Source organism: Cebus imitator, unplaced genomic scaffold (genome assembly GCF_001604975.1).
Source record: "Cebus imitator isolate Cc_AM_T3 unplaced genomic scaffold, Cebus_imitator-1.0 Scaffold82, whole genome shotgun sequence".
NCBI lineage: Eukaryota > Metazoa > Chordata > Mammalia > Primates > Cebidae > Cebus > Cebus imitator.
Window position 1 is genome coordinate 810,468 of NW_016107397.1, and position 19,801 is coordinate 830,268.

At 48.0% G+C, this 19,801-nt stretch overlaps 1 protein-coding gene across 1 annotated transcript in view; it reads right to left on the reverse strand.

Moving 5' to 3' along the window:
• FKBP6 (FKBP prolyl isomerase family member 6 (inactive)) overlaps positions 1 to 19,801 on the reverse strand; it is a 33,979-nt gene that overhangs the window by 1,727 nt on the left and 12,451 nt on the right. The window contains exon 7 of the mRNA XM_017533375.2: positions 18,630 to 18,741. Coding sequence (XP_017388864.2) covers positions 18,632 to 18,741 — 110 coding nt within the window. The 3' untranslated portion in view covers positions 18,630 to 18,631. The remainder of the gene's footprint in view (positions 1 to 18,629; positions 18,742 to 19,801) is intronic.

Sequence of the window (19,801 nt, forward strand, 5' to 3'; positions counted from 1 at the left end):
GAGGTGGGAGAACTGCGTGAGCCCAGGAGTTTGAGACCAGCCTAGGCAACACAGCAAGACCTATGTTGTTTCTATGAAACAAAACAAAAAACCAATAAAAAAGTTAGCTAAGCAGTGCCGTGTGCCTGTGGCCCTGGCTCCACAGGAGACTGACATGAGAGGTCAAGGCTGCAGTGAGGGTGTCCGGACCACTGCACTCCAGCTGGGGCAAGAGAGTGAGACTCTGTCTCAAAAATAAATAAATAAATAAAAATCCAGTACGAATAGTGCTTTTTTCGTGCTAGAAATATGATGGTACTCTGTTGGTCAAGCTCTAGTGCCCATCTAGCCTTTGTTGAATGGCCTTTATTACAATTTCTAAAAGTCATGGCACCAGGGAAATTCAACTTACAAAGTCACCGCCCTTACGGAGGGAAGTGGGACAAAGAGATGAAAACATAAATATATAATACGTGCTATCGAGAAACGTAAGCAGAATATGGGGATATAGGGTGATGTGGTTGCTACTTAACAAAGTAACCAGGAAAGACTTCTTTGACGAGGGGACATTTAAGGAGACAAGCTTCTCTATGAATGGTCAGAAGAACTTTCTGGGCGGCAGGAGTATCAGTGCCAAGGCCCAAAGTGTCAGGAACATGATCAGAGTGTTTACGAACATCAAGGAAGCCAGTGTGGCTAAGGCAGAGTGAACACGGAGAAGAAAACGAGGAAATGAAACTGGCGTGGCAGCAAGAGGCAAACCACGCAGAGCCACAGAGGCCTTCGGAAGGACTTTAGATTTTATTCTGAATGTGCTGGGAAGCCAACAGAGGTTGTGAACCCGGGAATACTATTAACAAAAGGATTGCTCTGGCTGCTTTGTGGAAAGCAGACTGCAGGGGATCAGAGCGGAAACACGGAGGGCACCCCTCGCTCTGGGCAGGCCGTGTGGCTGCTCTGCCGGGTGAAAGGCGGAAGTCACGGTGCTGAGCCGGCGCCCTGGTCTGGGCTCGCAAAGACGGGCAGCAGCTACTCTTGTCTTTTGCAGCATGTCCCTTCCCCTTTATTCCTACGAACCCGGGCTGCCACAGAAGTCCGACTACGTGAGACCATTACATGGACAGTCCTGCTGAGTTCAGGCTTCCCGCCGTCCCAGCCAAGGTGCCAAAACACATGGCTGAAACCATCTTGGATGCTGTGGGCCACCCCATCTGTCAGCTGAATGCCACCAAGTGACCTCAATTGATACCACATGGAAGAGGAGGATCACCTGGTGAGCTCAGCACTAATTCCTAACCTAAAAAACTATGAGACGGCATAAAACGGTGGTTTTAAGCCACTAAATTTTGGAGTAGGTTGTGACTACATGGCGACAGATAAAGAGAACGGGGAAACGGAAGTGTGCTGCTGTCAGGGCTTCCTGGTACAGTGAGGTAGAACAGCATTATTTAGACTGTGGTCACTTAAAGCTGCAGATTACACTAGAGCAGCCACTCAAAGAACCACAGTGGTATAGTGAATAATACAATGGAATACTTACACAAAAACCCCACAAACCACTTCAATCCAAAAGGAAGAAAGAAAAGAGAAAAAACAGATACACACAAAGAGAAAACTATGGTACAGCAGGGCTTCCAATAACGTCATTTCATTCAATGTCATTTCCTTCTAACGCTGATGAAGGGAAAAAATTCCAGATGGGGCCACTGTCTGTCTGAGTTGGCACATTCTGCTCATGCCTGTGTGGGTTTTCTCGAGGTACTCAGCTTCCTCCCACATCCCAAAGACGTGCACATTAGGTTACTTAGTATGTCTAAATTACCCGAGTGTGAGTGTGTGTGTGTACCCGATGATGGAATATGTGCATGTGCATGTGTGTGTACCCTATGATGGAGAGAGTGTGTGTGTATGCATACCCTATGATGGAGAGAGAGAGAGACAGAGAGTGAGAGTGTGAGAGTGTGTGTGTGTGTGTGTGTGTGTGTGTCCTCTATGATGGAGACAGTGTGTGTGTGTGTCCTCTATGATGGAAGGGTGTCCTGCTCAGGGTTGGTTCCCAGCTTGTGCCCTGAGCTGCCAAGTTAGGTTCTGGCCGCCTTTGACCCTAAACTGGAAATAAGCAGGCTGAAAAACGAGTAAGTACAAATTACTGCAAAATAAAAATTCATAAAGTATATGATACTCATACAAATGCACAACAATAAATAGCATGGTATGAAAGTGCTCAGCAAGCCTGCCAGATTGGTTACTGTTTTTGAACTGTATGGTGACAGGAGGTGCTCCTTACAATTTCAGCTTCACAAACATTTACTCCTTGATTTAACCCACCTCCACTATGACCACCATCACTCACTGAGATTCACCAAAAATTGGGCAAACAATTACGTGTTTCTATTAATCTTTTCCTGAATGTATCTATAAGGTCACATTTCTTCTAATGTTTAAAATTAGAAGTGCTTGGGATCTTTATTTACGAGTTTGGCAATCAGAAATATGCCAGAGGAACTTAACACTTGTTTATATCAATTTGCCTATACTAAAATTAGTTTCATTATACTTTGTTTCACTTCAAGTCAGTTTCCAAGAACCTATCGAGGATGTTAAACAAGGACTGACTTACACGCAACCATATCAATACATGTACTAAATATAAATGGTCTAAACACTTGAGCTGCTGAAAGGCAGAGTTTCTAAGAGTGAAATTAAAAAGATGCAACTATGCTGTTTATGCTAAGAGATACACATTAAACAAACATAGATAGGTTAAAAATAATAGGATGGGAAAATATATAGCATGCAAACAATAATCAGAAGCTGGCATGACTATATTATGATTTTAGAACAAGTAATATTACTGGAAATAATGGAGGATATTTTATACAAGGGTCAATTCATTAAGAAGCTGTAACAATGTATCTGTATCTAATATCACAGCTTCAAAATCCATGAAGCAGAAGCTAACAACTGAAAGAAGAAATAAGCAAAACCACAATTACAGCTGAAGATTTTTACACACATGGTCCCAACTTCTAAAGATCAGAATTAGGATTTTTTGACTTTATGATGGTGCAAAAATGATATGCATTCAGTATACTCCCTTATGATGGGGCTACATCAGGATAAACTGTCAGCTGATTGTAAGTCTGACACTTTCAGCTTACAATATTTTCAGTTTACCATGGGTTTACTGAGGCATAACACCATCATAAGTTGAGGAGCATCTGTATTCCCTTCTCAACTGACAGCACAAGTAGACAGAAAAATCATTAAGGATATAGGAAACCTGAACAACTCTACCAACCAATCCAACATAATTAAGGTTTATAGAATACCATAATCAACAACTGTAGAATACACAGAAGTGCATATGGAAAAATCACCAAGATCATATGTTGTGTCAGAAAACAAGTCTCAATACATTAAAAAGACTGAAACCAGACTAAGTTATCTGACCACAGCAGAATGAGAAAATCAGGAAAATCTTAAATATTTGGAAACTAAGACACACTTATATGTAACCCATGGGAAAAGAAGAAGAAAATACAAGGAAGAATATCACAATAATACAGCAGGAATAAATTTAGTATCTTGAATATCTCAAGATCAAAGAGAGTAAGATTTTTTTTTTTTTTTTTTTTGGGCAGAGTCTCACTCTGTCATCCAAGCTGGAGTGTAGTGGTATGATTTCAGCTCACTGTAACCTCCACTTCCTGGGTCAAGCAATTCTCATGCCTCAGCCTCCTGAGTAGTTGGGACTACAGGCATACACCACCATGCCTGGCTAATTTTTGTATTTTTAGTAGAAACGGGGTTTCACCATGTTGGCCAGGTTGGTCTTGAACTCCTGACCTCAAGTGATCCACCCACCTTGGCCTCCCAAAGTGCTGGGATTACAGCTGCATGATCACTTAAAGCTGCAGATTACACTGGAGCAGCCACTCAAAGAACCACAGTGGTATAGTGAATAATACAATGGAATACTTAAACAAAAACCCCACAAACCACTTCAATCCAAAAGGAAGAAAGAAAAGAGAAAATGCTACCTCACCTGGCCCAAGATCAGTAAGAATTTAAACTCACAGACAGACAAAGAGGATGAGAGTGAAAACAAACAGTAGGCTGGGCACAGTGGCTCACGCCTGTCATCCCAGCTACTCGGGAGGCTGAGGCAGGAGAATCGCTTGAACCTGGGAGGTGGAGGTTGCAGTGGGCTGAGATTGTGCCACTGCACTCCTGCCTGAGCGACAGACTCAGTCGCAAACAAACAAACATTTCCTTAACATAATAAGAAACAAATACGACTCAGCCAAAGCCAGCATGGTGTTTAATGGTGGAGTCAGCAGCAGCTCCATTACAGTCATGAGGCACATCTGTCGCTACTAACTCTGGTCTGGAAGCAAGCGCCCCCACCATCAGACAGCATCTGAGTAAGACACAAGAGGAGGGACGGGCATGGTGGCTCACGCCTGTAATCCCAACACTTTGGGAGGCTAAGGCGGGGGGATCACCTGAGGTTAGGAGTTCAAGACCAGCCTGGCCAACATGGTGAAACTCTGTCTCTACTAAAAGTACAAAAATTAGCCAGGCATGGTGACGGACACCTGTAATCCCAGCTACTCGCGAGACTGAGGCAGAAGAATCACTTGAACTCAGGAGGCAGAGGTTGCAGTAAGCAGAGATTGTGCCATGGCACGCCAGCCTGGGCAACAAGAGCAAAACTCCATCTTGGGGGGCGGGAAAAATATATGAGAGGAGAAGACAAAAGGATATGGTATCACACGCCTCATGCATGCAGTGAACTGCTGATAGAACTCACAGAACCAATGAGGAAATTATCCAAAATAACTAAAAAACATTGGAAAGGTGTTTGGTTACAGAGAAGCAAATAGGCAATTTATAGAAAGGACACCTCAGCCTGTGAACATGTGAACAGCGTTGGTCAGGGACCTGCTAATGCTAGTCATGAGATCCCATTTGCCATACAGCAACCTGGCAAATATTAAAAAGTCTAGCAATCCAAGTGATGGCAAAGTGACAAAATGGAATCTCAGACACACCAAGGGCAAACTGGTACAGCCACTGGAGAGGTCAACTTAGCACTACCTAGTTCGGGCAAAGACACACCCATCACAACCAGCAGAGAAGTCAGGCGGAAGGATCAACTCCATTCGATGCTCCTGTCTGTCTGTCCAGTCCATCACTCTCATCTCTACCTACCTACCTACTAGTCACCAATAAAACTCTTGCCATATCCCGACAGGATGGAATGCTACCCAGTCACTTCTTAAAAATGAGGTAGTTCATTTTGTGTTAATTTAGAAAACACCCAAAACGTAATGAAAACATATTCTAGCACAAAATGTATAATTCTTTTTTGTGGGCAGTTTACACATATACTCACATTCTTGAATATTTAAAAAAAAAAACAAACAACAAAAAAAAACACTTCCAGAAGGCTACATCTGAAGCATGGACAGAAGTCACCTCTGGAGAGGAGGCTTAAGGGCTGGGGATAATTTTACCGTCGTGCCCCTCGCCACTTCTGTTTAAACCATCAGCATGTGGCATTTTTGTAATTGAAAATTCAGTACTACCAAGAAATTGGAGGGTGGGTACAGGAACAGCAGAAGATGCTCATTGTCAAGCCTGGGTAATGATATGTGGGCAGTGATCATGGTTTTTTTTTTTTTTTTACCTTTGGAAAATGTCAATAATGACAAGTTTAATGATAACCAAGTGAAGAAAGAAAGACAGCTTCAATCTAGGTTGTGTCCCATGAAATGACTTTAGAAATAAACCCTAGAATCAATGTTCTGCAGGCATGAATGCATGTGGGTGGAGATGCACTTCAAGCTCCCGTCAGACAAAGGGATCCCACGAGGTTCAGGTAGCTGGATTTTCAAATCGGAGACAATAAGAAGTAACATTTTAGCATAAATGAGAACCCACCAACATAGGAGAGCTCAGCTCACATTTCATTTTGAAAACCCAATGCACGTAGCACACAAGAGGTGCAAAGTCAGAAAAAAGCTGTATCCGTGGCTCGAGGAGAAATAAGCCCAGAGATCGACAAAGACAATGGCAGTTGGGCTGCGGCATGGAACACAGACAAAGGTCCACAGCCGACTCCAGCTGAACTCCTTCATACGAGCCAGGCTGCTTCCAGGGCAGGCAGGCCCCAGGCCGCGGGAAAAGGCACAGGGACCATGAATTAGAAACCCAAGCAGCGGTGCCACCAGAATCACACAACATAATGAGCCGTAATCAAAGAAGGGTGTGAAATGTAACAGAGAAGACAGAGGAGTGATGTCACCACGGAACCACGAGCTGGAGGCTGCAGAGCCCAGGATGTTTCTGTCGGAAATCCAGGGACAAAGAGCTGAGGATCAGGGCTGAGCAGGTTCCGTTCCCACGGTGGCAGCGGGGGTCGCATGCCAGCCCTGCCTTGCAGCCCCCGCCTCAGGCACCTCCCCCGTATCCTGCAACGGAGAGCTAAGGTAAACTCAGCCATGAACATCATCCAATGAGAAGACTCTGGAACCTTTCATGGGTCACTCAGCCCTTCAAAAATACTGATCAAAGTTATGGCTACCTCTTCAAAATGCCAGCAGATGAACCAAGGCTGCACATAGTAAATGTGGAGATTGGAAGACCTTCCTGCAACCATTCAACTGGTTCCCCTTCCCAAATGCATTACTCAGCCAATCTTAAGAACCTAATCTGGGTATCTCCAATAATTCCAACTGAGGGGAAACATTTTTTGTGGAGCCCTCATCCCTTAGGACTCTGCTGTGACACCCTGGCCAGCCCGCAAGGCAGTGGTCCTCTGGCCTGCTGGGTCCTCCACCTGCCCCTTCCATTCCTGTCAGGAGGCTGCTCAGAGCCCACCCTTGCCATGGGGCCTCCCTGACCTGCTTCTCCCCACCCACCCCGCAGCCCTGGCTGTCTGGCGGCCACTCCACACTGACTGTTACACCTCCTGCAGCTGCCCTCGTGGTCCTCCGGGCCAGCTCTCTGCTCCTCCCTCGGTCACATCCCTCTGCAGGGAGTACGGTTACTTCCCCACTGTCACGGCTGGCCACCTAGTCCTGCGAGAATGTGCATGGAGCTGAGTGGAGCTCAGCTCTTTCCAGGCTTACATGGAACCAGAGCACCTGCAGGCACCTCCTGGTTTTGGGGGTGGCCAGGCCTCACAGCGTGGCTCTGCTGCATTTCCTCCGACAACCGCAGCTTGCCACCAGCAGCTGCTACTGCGCTGTGATACACTGTCAAAGAGGGGTCAAAGTGCCACCCCAACTGCCACCCGTGTTTAAAAACAAGATTTAGGGAGGCCAAGGCAGGAGGATTGCTTGAGGCCAGGAGTCTGAGACCAGCCTGGCCAACATGGTGAAACCCCATTTCTGCTAAAAATACAAATATTAGCTGGGTGTGGTGGCAGGCGCCTGTAATCCCAGCTTCTTGGGAGGCTGAGGCAGGAGAATTGCTTGAATCCAGGAGGCAGAGGTTACAATGAACTGAGATGGTGCCACTGTGCTCCTGCCGGGGTGACAGAACGAGAGCTTGTCTCAAAAAAAAAAAAGAAAGAAAGAAATACTGTGATAATTACCAAAATGTGAATCACAGGAATAAATTCAGCACATGCTGTTGGAAAAATGGCACCAATGGACTTGCCTGATGCGGGGTTGTACCAAACCTAGCATCTGCTAACAATGTAAACAATGCAGCAACCCTGAAGGGGATAAAGAAAGAGCAGAAAGATGAGGTGAGCTGTGTCATCAGGCCCCAGCCACCAGAAGGGAGCACAAGAAAGACGGCTGTCAGCATGATCTCATCATTGGGACGGAAAGGATTAAGCTGGGAATGCTGAGGGTGTGGAGTGCCGAGTTATCTCTGCATTAGCAAGATGCGTAGTCCCCCACAGAAGCTGATCTGTAAGAGGGTATGAGAGACAGGAAAACGCCCCCCAAGATGTCCTTGTTCTAATTCCTGGAAGCCATGAATATGTTACCATACACGGCAGAAGGGATTCTGTGGTAAAATGAAGGACCTTGAGCTGAGCAACTATCTTGGCTGGCCCAATGTAATCAGATCGTTGTAAGGGGCAGGAGGATCAGAAAAAGAGAAGGAGCCAAAATGATGGAAGCAGAGGGGAGAGAGGAGCTGAAAGAATAAGAGACTAACAGAGGGGGTGAGAAAGGCAGAGACAGGGAGGGAGGGAGGGAGGGAGAAATATTTGAAGATATCATGGTGCTGTTTGTGAAGACAGAGGAAGGGGCCACTAGCCAAGAGATGCAGGCAGTCTCTCCAGGCCATTTCTTAGAGAAGCAAAAGGAAGTAACTGAAGATTTGCTCACATTCATGGCCATGATACTCAGCGCACCAAAAAAATGAAGCTCTATGCCCTCAGGATGCCAAACATCCGGGAGATGCCCTCGGTCTGCCCCTTGCTGCCTTTTCTGTTTGGACGGATGCTGACAATGACTGCTATGGGCGCTCCACACTGACAGTGCAGACCACATTCTTCTCACCTTGTGAATGCCTGACCATCCTCTCAGCTAGAGAGACCTTCTGCTCATAGTTCTTCACTTCTTTTATCTATTAGATTTGAAAAAGCTTCTCTGGGTTCCTGAACCTCTGGGGCTCACCCCAGTTCATCTCAGATTCACCCTGGGTCAGTGGCTACTCGGGAGCGTAGGGGAGCATCAAAAGTATAACAGTCAAAACCAGCTACAACCGCAAGTCCTGAGAGCATGATCAGCACCCGCAGAACAGGGGTCAGCTGGCAAAGTTGGCGGGACTCGTGCTCTCCCTAGAAGGCACAGGGCACCAGCCTGATGTCACAATTCCTCACTGCTCAGGTTGACTTCTTTCACTTATTGCCTGTATGCTTAACTATCCAAGGTTGGCGTTTCAGATTATGTATGCTTGGAGGCAGGTGTATGCACCTAACGAACCCAAGAAATTAAAAGCAGACTAAGCCAATATCTGACAGTCTTAATGAAGCATAACCTAAACAACGCTACAGTAACCTCCAAGATGTGACTGCTCCATGGCTGGGTGTAGTGGCTCACGCCTATAATACCAGCACTCTGGGAGGCCGAGGCAGGAGGATCACTTGAGGCCAGGAGTTCGAGATCAGCCTAGGAAACATAATGAGACCCCACCTCTACAAAATAAGAAATCAGCAGGGCATGCTGGCACACGCTTGTAGTCCCAGCTACTTGAGAAGCTGAGCAGGACTGCCTGCACCTAGGAGGCTGCAGTGAGCTATAATCGCACCGCTATACTCTAGCCTGGGTAACACAGGAGGTCTTGTTTCTCTCAGAATAACAAAGTGCTTCAGCTTCACCCTACAGACAATGAAACCAAGGCCCAGAGAGGTGAAATGACTTGGTTAATGTCATAGCAAGCGATAAAACTGAGGATCCGAATGTTCTATCTTTCAAACCCGCAATGAGTCAGAAAGGACACTTCCATGATTGCGGAACATCAGCAAAAGGAACCCGGTTATCTGCAGGAATTTAGCTCAGCAGCTCTCATTCATACCTCACCCGCAAAGAACACAGAATCCACAACAGTAAATCTTAGCAGGAAGCAGGGTTTAGGCCCGTTACAGCTGCCAAGAGAGGATGTGGAGAGAGATGAAGGGCCGAAGCAACCCTACCAGGGGAAATGCCTTCCCAGAACGGGTGTGATGAAAAGGCAGCCACTGAAGTTGAGGTATTTATAGCCACACAACAAAGGGATGACTTCAGGGACACCTCCAGAGCTGGGAGAAAAGGCATTTCACAGATGCCCAGAAGATCAAGAGCCCAGGTCCCACAGTCTGCCTGGAACACGGCTTGGCCTTCATCTGACAACAAGAGAATGCCTTCTGCCCAGATGCCCTGCAGAAAATGCAATACCATTTTGATGAGGAAGAAAAAAAAGAGGCACAGGGAAGGAGAATCAGAAAAATTAATTACAAAAATCACCAGGCATGGTGGCTCACGCCTGTAATCCCAGCACTTTGGGAGGCTGAGGTGGACAGATCACCTGAGGTCAGAAGGTTGAGACCAGCCTGGCCAATATGGTGAAACCCCGTCTCTACCAAAAATACAAAAATTATCTGGGTATGGTGGTACACAACTGTAATCCCAGCTACTCGGGATGCTGAGGAAGGAGATTGAACCCAGGACTCAAAGGTTGCAGTGAGTTGAGATTGTGCCACCGTACTCCAGCCTGGGTGAGAGAACGGGACTCCGTTTCAAAAAAAAAAGAGAGAAAAAGAAAAAAAAAGGCCAGGCATGGTGGCTCACACCTGTAATCCCAGCACTCTGGGAGGCTGAGGCAGGTGGATCACCTGAGGTTGGGAGTTCAAGACCAGCCTAACCAACATGGAGAAATCCCATCTCCACTAAAAATAAAAAAAATTAGCCCTGCATGGTGGTGCATGCCTGTAATCCCAGCTACTCGGTAGGCTGAGACAGGAGAATCGTTTGAACCCAGGAGGTGGAGGTTGCGGTGAGCCAAGATCGTGCCACTGCACTCCAGCCTGGGCAACAAGAGCTAAACTCTACCTCAAAAAAAAAAGAAAGAAAAAGAAAAAAAATTAATTACAAAAACATATTTAAATACGTATTTAGGACTCAGAAGAGTCTCACTGGATGCACGAAGTAACTTTTAGAGACTCAATACTAGATAGTTCTTAATCTCTTTGGGAAGAAGGGGATCAAACAGATTCCCTGTCTAGGTCCAATCACATACCGTGAGAGATGATGATCTGCTCCTGCGGTTTCCTGGCAACTGAGCAGGACAGCCGGGTCACAGGAAGGCTATTTTGGAACCAGGGAACCCCTGGCCCCAGAGGCCTCCTGTTGCCTTGCGCTGGCACTGGGCTGAGGGTCCGCTGCTCCAAGGCTCACCTAAGATCAAACCCCAGAATCCCAGCCGCAGGAGCGTCCCCATTACAGCCTGGACTTTGCTTCCACTGGGGCCTCCAGGGAGCTGCTCTGACTATCCAGAAAACATTGTTTTTAGTCTGTTGAGATCCTCTTTCCGCAAGGCTGGCCAAGCAGCAGGGCTCAGTCCTCTACAGCCCAAAGGCTTCAGCTTCTCTTAAATGGGGAGAGCAGAGGAGAGGGGAATTTCCTCAACATCTGAGAGAAGGATAAAAATGCATGGCCACTCCAGGGGCACACGCCACCTGAATAAAGCAGCTGAATATGTTTAAGGCTTCAGGCATCATCTGGGGGCGTCACATTTCAAATCTAATGAAAACAGTCAGTTGTTTATACACACGGAGGCCTCCTCAGGGAAAGGGTCCTGATTCTCTAAGGTTTACTCCTTCCCCAATCTGAGACGGAAACGATCATTTCCTCCTCACAAGAATGTCGGAAAGGTTAAACGGGGTTACAGACATGATAAAGCACTACAGACATGGAGTGACACTTCCACTCCGGGACCACACAGCGATGGACTGGCTCTTTATTCGTGACTACATGGGATTCTAGCAACATGCCAGGATCTCTTGAGCTGGACATCGTTTTGCTGTTATGGGGTCTGTGGCCAGAGAGAAGCAGGTGGACTGTGACATAGGCAGAAATATTTATTTGGTCTCTACCCACTTCATGGCACACAGGTCCTAAAACCCCCAGAATCTCTGAAATGATGGGTGTTTCTCTGTATGCTAACGGCATGAGTGGTGGCTGGGGATTCTTGGACAGCCTCAGAATGGGGGCTGGCTGCCAGGGGAACCAGCCATGGGACTAAGGGAGGGGCTGAAGCAGCCTTCAATTGGTAATCACCAATGGCCAACCATTCAATCAATCGCTCCAGAAAGAACAGGGCTCAGAGCGCTTCGGGGTTGCTGACCACGTGTGGGTGCTGGCACGTCCCGTCCCTCACACCTGTCCTGTGCACCTTCCCACTGGCTCATCTGTATCCCCCCTTTTTTTTTGGAGACAGGGTCTCACTCTGTCACCCAGACTGGAGTGCAGTGGCACCAACTGCAGCGTCGACTTCCCAGGCTCCCAGCAATCCTCCCACGTGCGCCTCCCAAGTAGCTGGGACTACAGGCGTACGCCACCACATCCAGCTAATTTTTGCATTTTTGGTAGAGAAGGAGTTTCACCATGTTGCCCAGGCGGGTCTTGAACTCCTGACCTCAAGGAATCTGCCCACCTTTGCCTCCCAAAATGCTGGGATTACAGGCCTGAGCCACCATGTCTGGCTCATCTGTATCCTTTTAAAAACCTCTGTAATAAACTAGTGACTGTAAGTAGGTGTTTCTGAGTTCTGAACGCCATATTCCCAATGACTCAACCCAAAGGAACAGGCATGGGAACCTCTGATGTATATCCAGTTACTAAGAAGCACAGGTGAAAACCTGGAATCGTGACTGGAGTCTGCGCTGGGACAGTCCTGTGGAACTGAGCCCTTACCCTGAGGAGTGTGCACTGAGTCCGAGTCAGAGCTGTCATGCAGGACAGAGCGCTCTCAGAACTGGTGGGTGTGGGGAAAACCCTACACGTCTGGTGTCAGAAGTGAAGAGTTCAGCAAGTCCTGAGTGTTGGGAATGAGAGGACAGAAGGAAACAGGCTTCCCTGCTCTACAGGGAGGACGTGGGCGGAGTCACGGAAGGAAACCTTGGCTTTATGTTGTTATTGTTGAAGGTGGAGGTTGAGCACATGGGGGAATCTTAACATTATTCTCTTTAGTTATGTAAGTTTGAGATTTTTCAAACTATAAAGAAGGGAGGGAAAGTGTAGTATTATGAAAGAGAGAAATCTGAGAAGAGCTCATAGATTCAAAAATTTGATTGCTGAAATGAAAATGGAAGAGTGGGAAAATTAAGTACATTTCACAGGGAGAAAAAAAAGACTTTAAGGAGACAAAATAGAGGATCCCTGAAGGAGGGCCAACTTGCAACCAACAGGCATCCCAGAACAAGACGACAAGGAAAAAGGGAGAAGATGTGATTAAGGAAATAGTACAGAGAAATTTCTTAGCTCTTAAAAGCTTAAGCCTCAGCCAGACGCGCTGGCTCATGCCTGTAATCCCAGCACTTTGGGAGGCTAAGGCGGGTGGATCCCGAGGACATCAAGACCATCTTGGCCATGGTGAAACCCTATCTCTACTAAGACACAAAAAATTAGCCAGGCATGGTGGCACGCACCTGTAGTCCCAGCTTCTCAGGAGGCTGAAGCAGGGGAATCGCTTGAACCTGGGAGATGAAAGTTGTAGTGAGCCAAGATCATGCCACTACATTCTAGCCTGACACCAGAGCAATACTCTGTCTCAAAAAATAAATAAACAAATAAATAAAAAATAAAGCTTAAGCCTCTAGAAGGGATCTATCTAAAGGACTTGAGCAGCAGGGTGCACCTGGACATGCCATTGTGTAACTTCAGATGAATTAAGAATAGATAGATATGACTGGGTGCTATGGCTCATGCTTGTATTCTCAGCACTCAGAAGCCCACGGAGGGAGGATCACTAGAGCCTAGGAGTTCCAGACCAGCCTGGGCAACATGGTGAGACCCCGTTGCAACAGCAAACAAAAAATTAGCTGGGCATAGTGGCACGTGCCTGTGGTCCCAGCTGCTCAGAGGGCTGGGGCAGGAAAATTGCTTGAGCCTGGGAGGTTGAGGCTGCAGTGAGCTGTGATAGCATCACTGTACCACAGCCTGGGTGACAGAGCAAGCCTCTGCTTGAAAATAAATAAAAACAAAGCGGAACACAAGAGATACTCTCTTTAGCTATATGAAGCCAGAACATCAGTACTGAATGTATTAGTTTTGTTACAATAATCTAGTAGAGGATCTAGAAGTAGTAATGAGAGGAAAGGTTATATTATAGCAGAAGGTCAATAGCTAAATGTCCAAAACATAAATCAAGAAATGGCAATAGAAACATAACATTTAGCCCTGTGGAAGACTCTGCAGAAGAAAGCGAAGTTCCAATCGAGTTCCCCTGTGTATATGCAGTGTTTGACTCCGGCTCTATCACTTCGGAGTTCTGCAGCCTTGGCAATTACATAGCTTCTTCATGCCTAAATTCATCAACTGTAAAATGGAGATTGTATCGACATTATGCAGATCGTACTTTAAAAAACAGTAACACACGCAAAACATGTAGAATACCTGGCATTTAAAATATGATTAATAAAAAAATTTGAACCAAAACTAGTAAAAATACAGTAAGAAGAATGTAATAACTGGTAGGCAATACTAGCAAAACAACCTAGAAGAAAATGTCATGATAAACCAAGAGGAAAAGAATGGAAGCCATGCGTAGGTAAGCCGATGGCGTGAGGGGTCAACTCACCCTGTGCCCTTGGTCCTGCCACATAACCCAAGACTCCTTCAAGTTCTGCCCACCCCTCATGGAGCTTTCCCTGGCACACCTGGTACACGGGAACAAGCCTAGACCCCCGATTCTGGCCCCTGCCCACCCACCTCTGTTAGCAGATGGCTGACCCGCCACTAAAGCTCCTCTCCTCCACAATCAATAGCTTTGGTCAGGGCACCTTCAGACCCTCAGGCACTGCAGTCACGCTCCCTCAGGTAAGCTCTGCTTTGTCGTGAGAACTCATCCCAGAAAGCGCCCTCCTGTCGGCCCCAGATGGGAGGCCGCACCCACCTGCTGCCTCTCTGCTCCTGCCAGTAGGTTCACCTCCAGGCTGCCTAGGAGTTGCAGACCTCTCATTCAGACACCTGCCGCCTGATGGACCTGCCAGTTTAGATGTGCGCCCTCGCCGCCCCTTTAGCCTCTCGGAGCAGCTCAGCTGTGGCTAGGTCTTCCCCTCTTCTATGATGCCCTACAAAATGCCACCCACGTTCTGAGTAGGCCCCAAATGAAGGGACAATAACAGGACCTCTCACAACTCCCTCCCAGGCCCCTTGGACCCATCCCCCAGGCCTGGCTCAGCAAAGCCTCTCTCTGATCAGGGACCCTCGCCCACAGCCCATTCTAGAACACTGTGATTTAATGGACTTGTGTTGCTGTCCCTGTTTAGACCCCCAGTCCCTGCAGGGCAGGGCTGCAGAAGTGGCACTGGACCTCTCTCCATATGCCACATAGCATCCAGAGTGCCCTGCAAGTCAGCTCCCCACACGGATGGTGGAAGGAGACAGTGAGGAAGGCAGGCCAAGTGGGGCAGGGCAGGGCAGGGCATGGCAGGGCATGGCTTTCCCCTGTTTAGAATGCCGTTTCCTCTGGCAACCCAGTCCTTGCATTTGGTGTGTTTGGGACCAGCAGGCAACAAAATCTTTGTCTGCTCTTGATCCGGTCTCTCCTGCTCTCCTTTTCCTCGGGTGATGTTTTTTGATGCCAAGCATGGGACATAGTATTTCATCTGGGCTGGATGCCTTGGGAATGGGAGCTGCTACCTCTGCCTTGAGGGTCTGCAATTGCCTGATGGTAAAAAGGACCAGGAAGACGATCGAATTTCTCCCATCACCAACCTCTCAGGGCCCTCCAGCACTGCTTGGACAGACCCTGACAGGGACTGCACCAGCTCCCGAGATGCCCCACAGCCCTGTGGAACACAGCGGAGAAGCCTGGGACAGATGCTTCTCCAAGGCCACTCCCCAAAAGCAGTCAAAGTGGTCCCTTTCCGCTGTGTACTCCACGGTGGGATAACTCTCACTAGGACCTTTGACTGGTAAATCTCCTATCAGGCCACATTCTCTCTTCCTATTGTGTTGGCTTACTGGTTCTGACCTTTGGAAACCACAGAACAAATTTCACCTGCTGTATGTTAACCACTTAAATGGCTGAAAATAGCTCTAGAGCTCCTTTTACAGCTCCTTTCCAGACACAGTAAAGTGATCACAAGGGGGTGGTTCTCAGATACCAGCATGTCAGGATAGGAAGGATAAGACACAAACTCCCATTCACGGGGCTTTACATACCCCGTCAGGCCAGAGTCCTGCCCAGGAGTTTTCAAACTGGAGTTATGGTTGGGACAGGAAGAGGAGGGAGGTACAGAACTCTCCAACAGGGAGGAGGCTGCAGAAAGGGATGTGTGGGCACTCCCAACAGAGGCAGAAAACAAAGCCGAGGGGAGACCCAGTCCCTGAGGCCCTCAGAGCTGCCCGGCCACTATCTGCCCAAGGACTGCCAAACTCCTCTCAGCTCTGTGAGCCACTCCCAGGACGACTTCTGCAAATCTTTTTTTTGGCTGATGCTAAAGATGGGTTTCTGTCCTTGGCAACAGCAAGGGTCTGACAGCCAGTCCCAGGGCCAGCCCGGAGGATGTTTTATGAGAGGCTGGTCTACCACTTTGGCTAGTTCACACTTAGTCCAACCAACACTTCCTGAGCACCAATCGTGTGCCAGGCATGGCTCCAGATGCTAGAAAATACAAAGATGGAAAAGGCATGCTGTCTGCCATAGCCAGAGGCTTAGAGCACATACATAAGAGAACACTCATTCTACTAGAAGTGAGCTTACAAGTCAGTGGTATCTAACATCTAAGACAAAAAAGTTAAAATTGTCCTAGGCCAGGTGCGGTGGCTCACACCTGTAATCCCAGCACTTTGGGAGGCTGAGGCAGGTGGATCATCTGAGGTCAGGAGTTTGACACCAGCCTGACTGATATGGTGAAACCCCATCTCTACTAAAAATACAAAAATTAGCCAGGCGTGGTGGCTCACACCTGTAGTCCCGGCTACTTAGGAGGCTGAGGCAGGAGGACTGTTTGAACCTGGGAGGTGGAGGTCGCAGTGAACCGAGATCGCCCCACTGCACTCTAGCCTGGGTTACAGAGGGAGACCCTGTCTCAAAAAAATGTCCTGGCTAGTGACAACGAGATTGTCAAGAAGGCTGGATTTTTAGCTTCTTTAAAAAGACTAGGTTACAAATACTACAACGACCACAAAAAAACAGGGAGCAGGGAGAGCAAAGACACAAAAGATAAAACTTATCACAACCTCGACAGCGGTGGCAATATGACAGTCAAGGCTACTTCAGAACAAAATGCAGTCATTGCTGATGGTTAGACCAATGCTTGAGCTGGAAACATGGGGGAACCATCTCACGATCAGCAGCCTCCAGTCCTACAGACTGAAGAGGCTGGGAGGTCAACATGATGGAGAGGAAGCCTGCCGCCTAGCTGGGCTGCCCAAGCCCTGGTCTGGGATGGACCCTGGCAGAACAGGACTTGTGGGTCATGGTCCAGAACGTCTGGCCCACAGTGACTGCCCTTCATTTTTACTGGATACTACAAGTGGCTAAACAAGGGAAGTCCCCGGGCTTCTGTCTCAGTTCCTAAGACCTGAGAATACGTACTCCAAAGGCCCCTGAAAGACCTGAAGGCCGGGGTTCATAGGGCCAGCATCAGTGACAAAGGCAACATTAACCTGTGATGCTGATGGGCACATCTTAAAGTGCAGATAGCAGTTTATGGACCACTGTGAAAATGTCTGGGATGAATAGGCCTTTTCATTGCCTCCTCCTTGAAAGCCCCTTTTGTAGGGAGACGGAGGAAGCAACAAAGGAGAGGTTTATCACCATGAGCCCGTTCAGCAGCTGTTTTCTTGTTCCTTGTTTAACTTCTCTCAAGAGAGCAGAGTTATCGGTGCAGCTGAGCAGGTGTTTCAGGCAGGTGATTTTGTTTCCATCAATTTTATTAAATAGTAGACCAGACTGGAGGGTTATCTCACGCACTTGGGAACCCCCGCCCTGTGCCTGCCAATAACGAGGTGCGTGCTTGGGAGGAAGGTTACATTCTGCTCCCTGATGCTTTCAGCATCTTCAAATCTCTAATAGGAAGCAGAATTTAAGAGCTACAGCCCACTCCTACCCTGCGACATCTGGATCTTGTCTGCTTTAGCAATGTGTTAGAGAAACAGTCAAGTTGGAGGCTTTCAAGTTCTCAGGAAAAAGCAGATGAAGAGAAGCCTGACACGTCAAAGCCCAGCCACACCAACCATCACACTAATGACTCCGCTCATAGTCTCATGTTCCAAGCGACTGCAAGGAGACTTTCACATAAAACATGGAAAAAAAGTTTGAAAAATCAATTTAGGCTGGGTGCCATGGCTCATGTCTGTAATCCCAACACTTTGGAAGACCAAGGTGGGCAGATCACCGGAGGTCAGGAGTTCGAGACCAGCCTGGCCAACATGGTGAAACCCCATCTGTACTAAAAACACAAAATTAGCTGGGCTTGGAGGCGCACGCCTGTAATCCCAGCTACTTGGGAGGCTGAGGCAGAAGAATCGCTTGAACCTGGGAGGCAGAGGTTGCAGTGAGCCGAGATCACACCACTGCACTCCAGCCTGGGCTACAGAGTGAGACTCTGTCTCAAAAAAATAAATGAATAAATAAATGAATGTGAAGCTCAAGACCCCCTCAGCCTATACGCTGGACTTGCAGGTCTGGGCGAACTTCCTTCTCATGGAGAAGGCAGGCCCGCAGCACGTGGGCGAACTTCCTTCTCACGGAGAAGGCAGGCCCGCAGCACGTGAGCGAATTTCCTTCTCACGGAGAAGGCAGGCCTGCAGCACGTGCATCTTGCACTACAGTTGTCTTGTTCACCACAGCAGGGAACTTTCCTAGCCCTCGCCCGGCCTCAGCTGCTGACAGCCACCACTCCCTCGGGGGCTGGGGAGAGCAGCAGCGTCTCCATCCTGAAGACTGTGTGCCACTGGCCCTTTGATTACCTTCAGCTTTCTCCTGCTGTAGAGCCATCGCCACAGGGAGCGAACATGCGGTGACACATTTCTTTCTCTTTATCCGTGTAGTCCTTGTAATAGCTGGAGAGAGAAATACACACTTGTTAGAAGAGGTCTGTGTTTGGAGGCAGTGACATCTGGTGGCTACAATTCTCCACTCATGTCCAGAAACACTGAAAATTCACCAGGACTCAAACTGAACTGGGAGGGATGAGGTAAGTTGGAGAGGTGGAGAGGCAGGGAAAGCTCCCAGAGCTGGCCAAGGAGCCAAGCCACTGGATAAAAGGCCGGTAACTGGAAAGGATAGCCACCCTGAAGGGCAGGTGCCTCTGGCCATGAGGCTCCAGGCTGAGTCTCGCCAGGTGACCCCCGTACCCTCAGCCGCCTCTAACCTCTCCTGGTTTTCTCACTGAAGAATGGCCAGAGCCCCAAATTTCTGCATCTAACCTGACAGGATACTTTTAAATACCAGAAAGGAAATTGCTGGCAAGTCCTAAAAGACCAGAACGGTAACCACTGGATCCAAACCTAAGAGATACTCACATCTCAGACACCAACACCAAGCAAGCTTTAACTAGCGATCTGGATGGAATGTTTAATAAAGTAGAGAATTTATTACAGAAGAACATACACATTAAGAGTCATGGATCTATTACCAAGTGATGGGATTACAGGTGACTCCTATTTATACAGACATTTTCAAGGTTTTCTATTAACAAACACAAAACTTCCATAGTGAGAGAAAATCACATTACTAAAAGGCTGCTGTACTTAGTCATGGGAGTGACAAGGAGGTGAGTCTATGGGTATGAGTCAGACCCAAGAGGTGTCTCCTGTCCCACCAGGACCACCTGGGGGCCTTTCTGCACTTGGTTAGGGAGCAGTCGTTCTCGGTGGAGCACATGGGGTAAAGCGCATCGGAAGACTCTTTAAAAGTGTCACCACAGTGGCTCACGCCTGTAATCTCAGCACTTTGGGAGGCCGAGGTGGGGGGATCACCTGAGGTCCGGTGTTTGAGACGAGCTGGTCAAGACGGCAAAACCTGTCTTTCCTAAAAATACAAAAACTAGCCAGGCATGGCGGTACATGCCTGTAATCCCAGCTACTTGGGAGGCTGAGGCAGGAGAATTGCTTGAACCTGGGAGGTGGAGGTTGCAGTG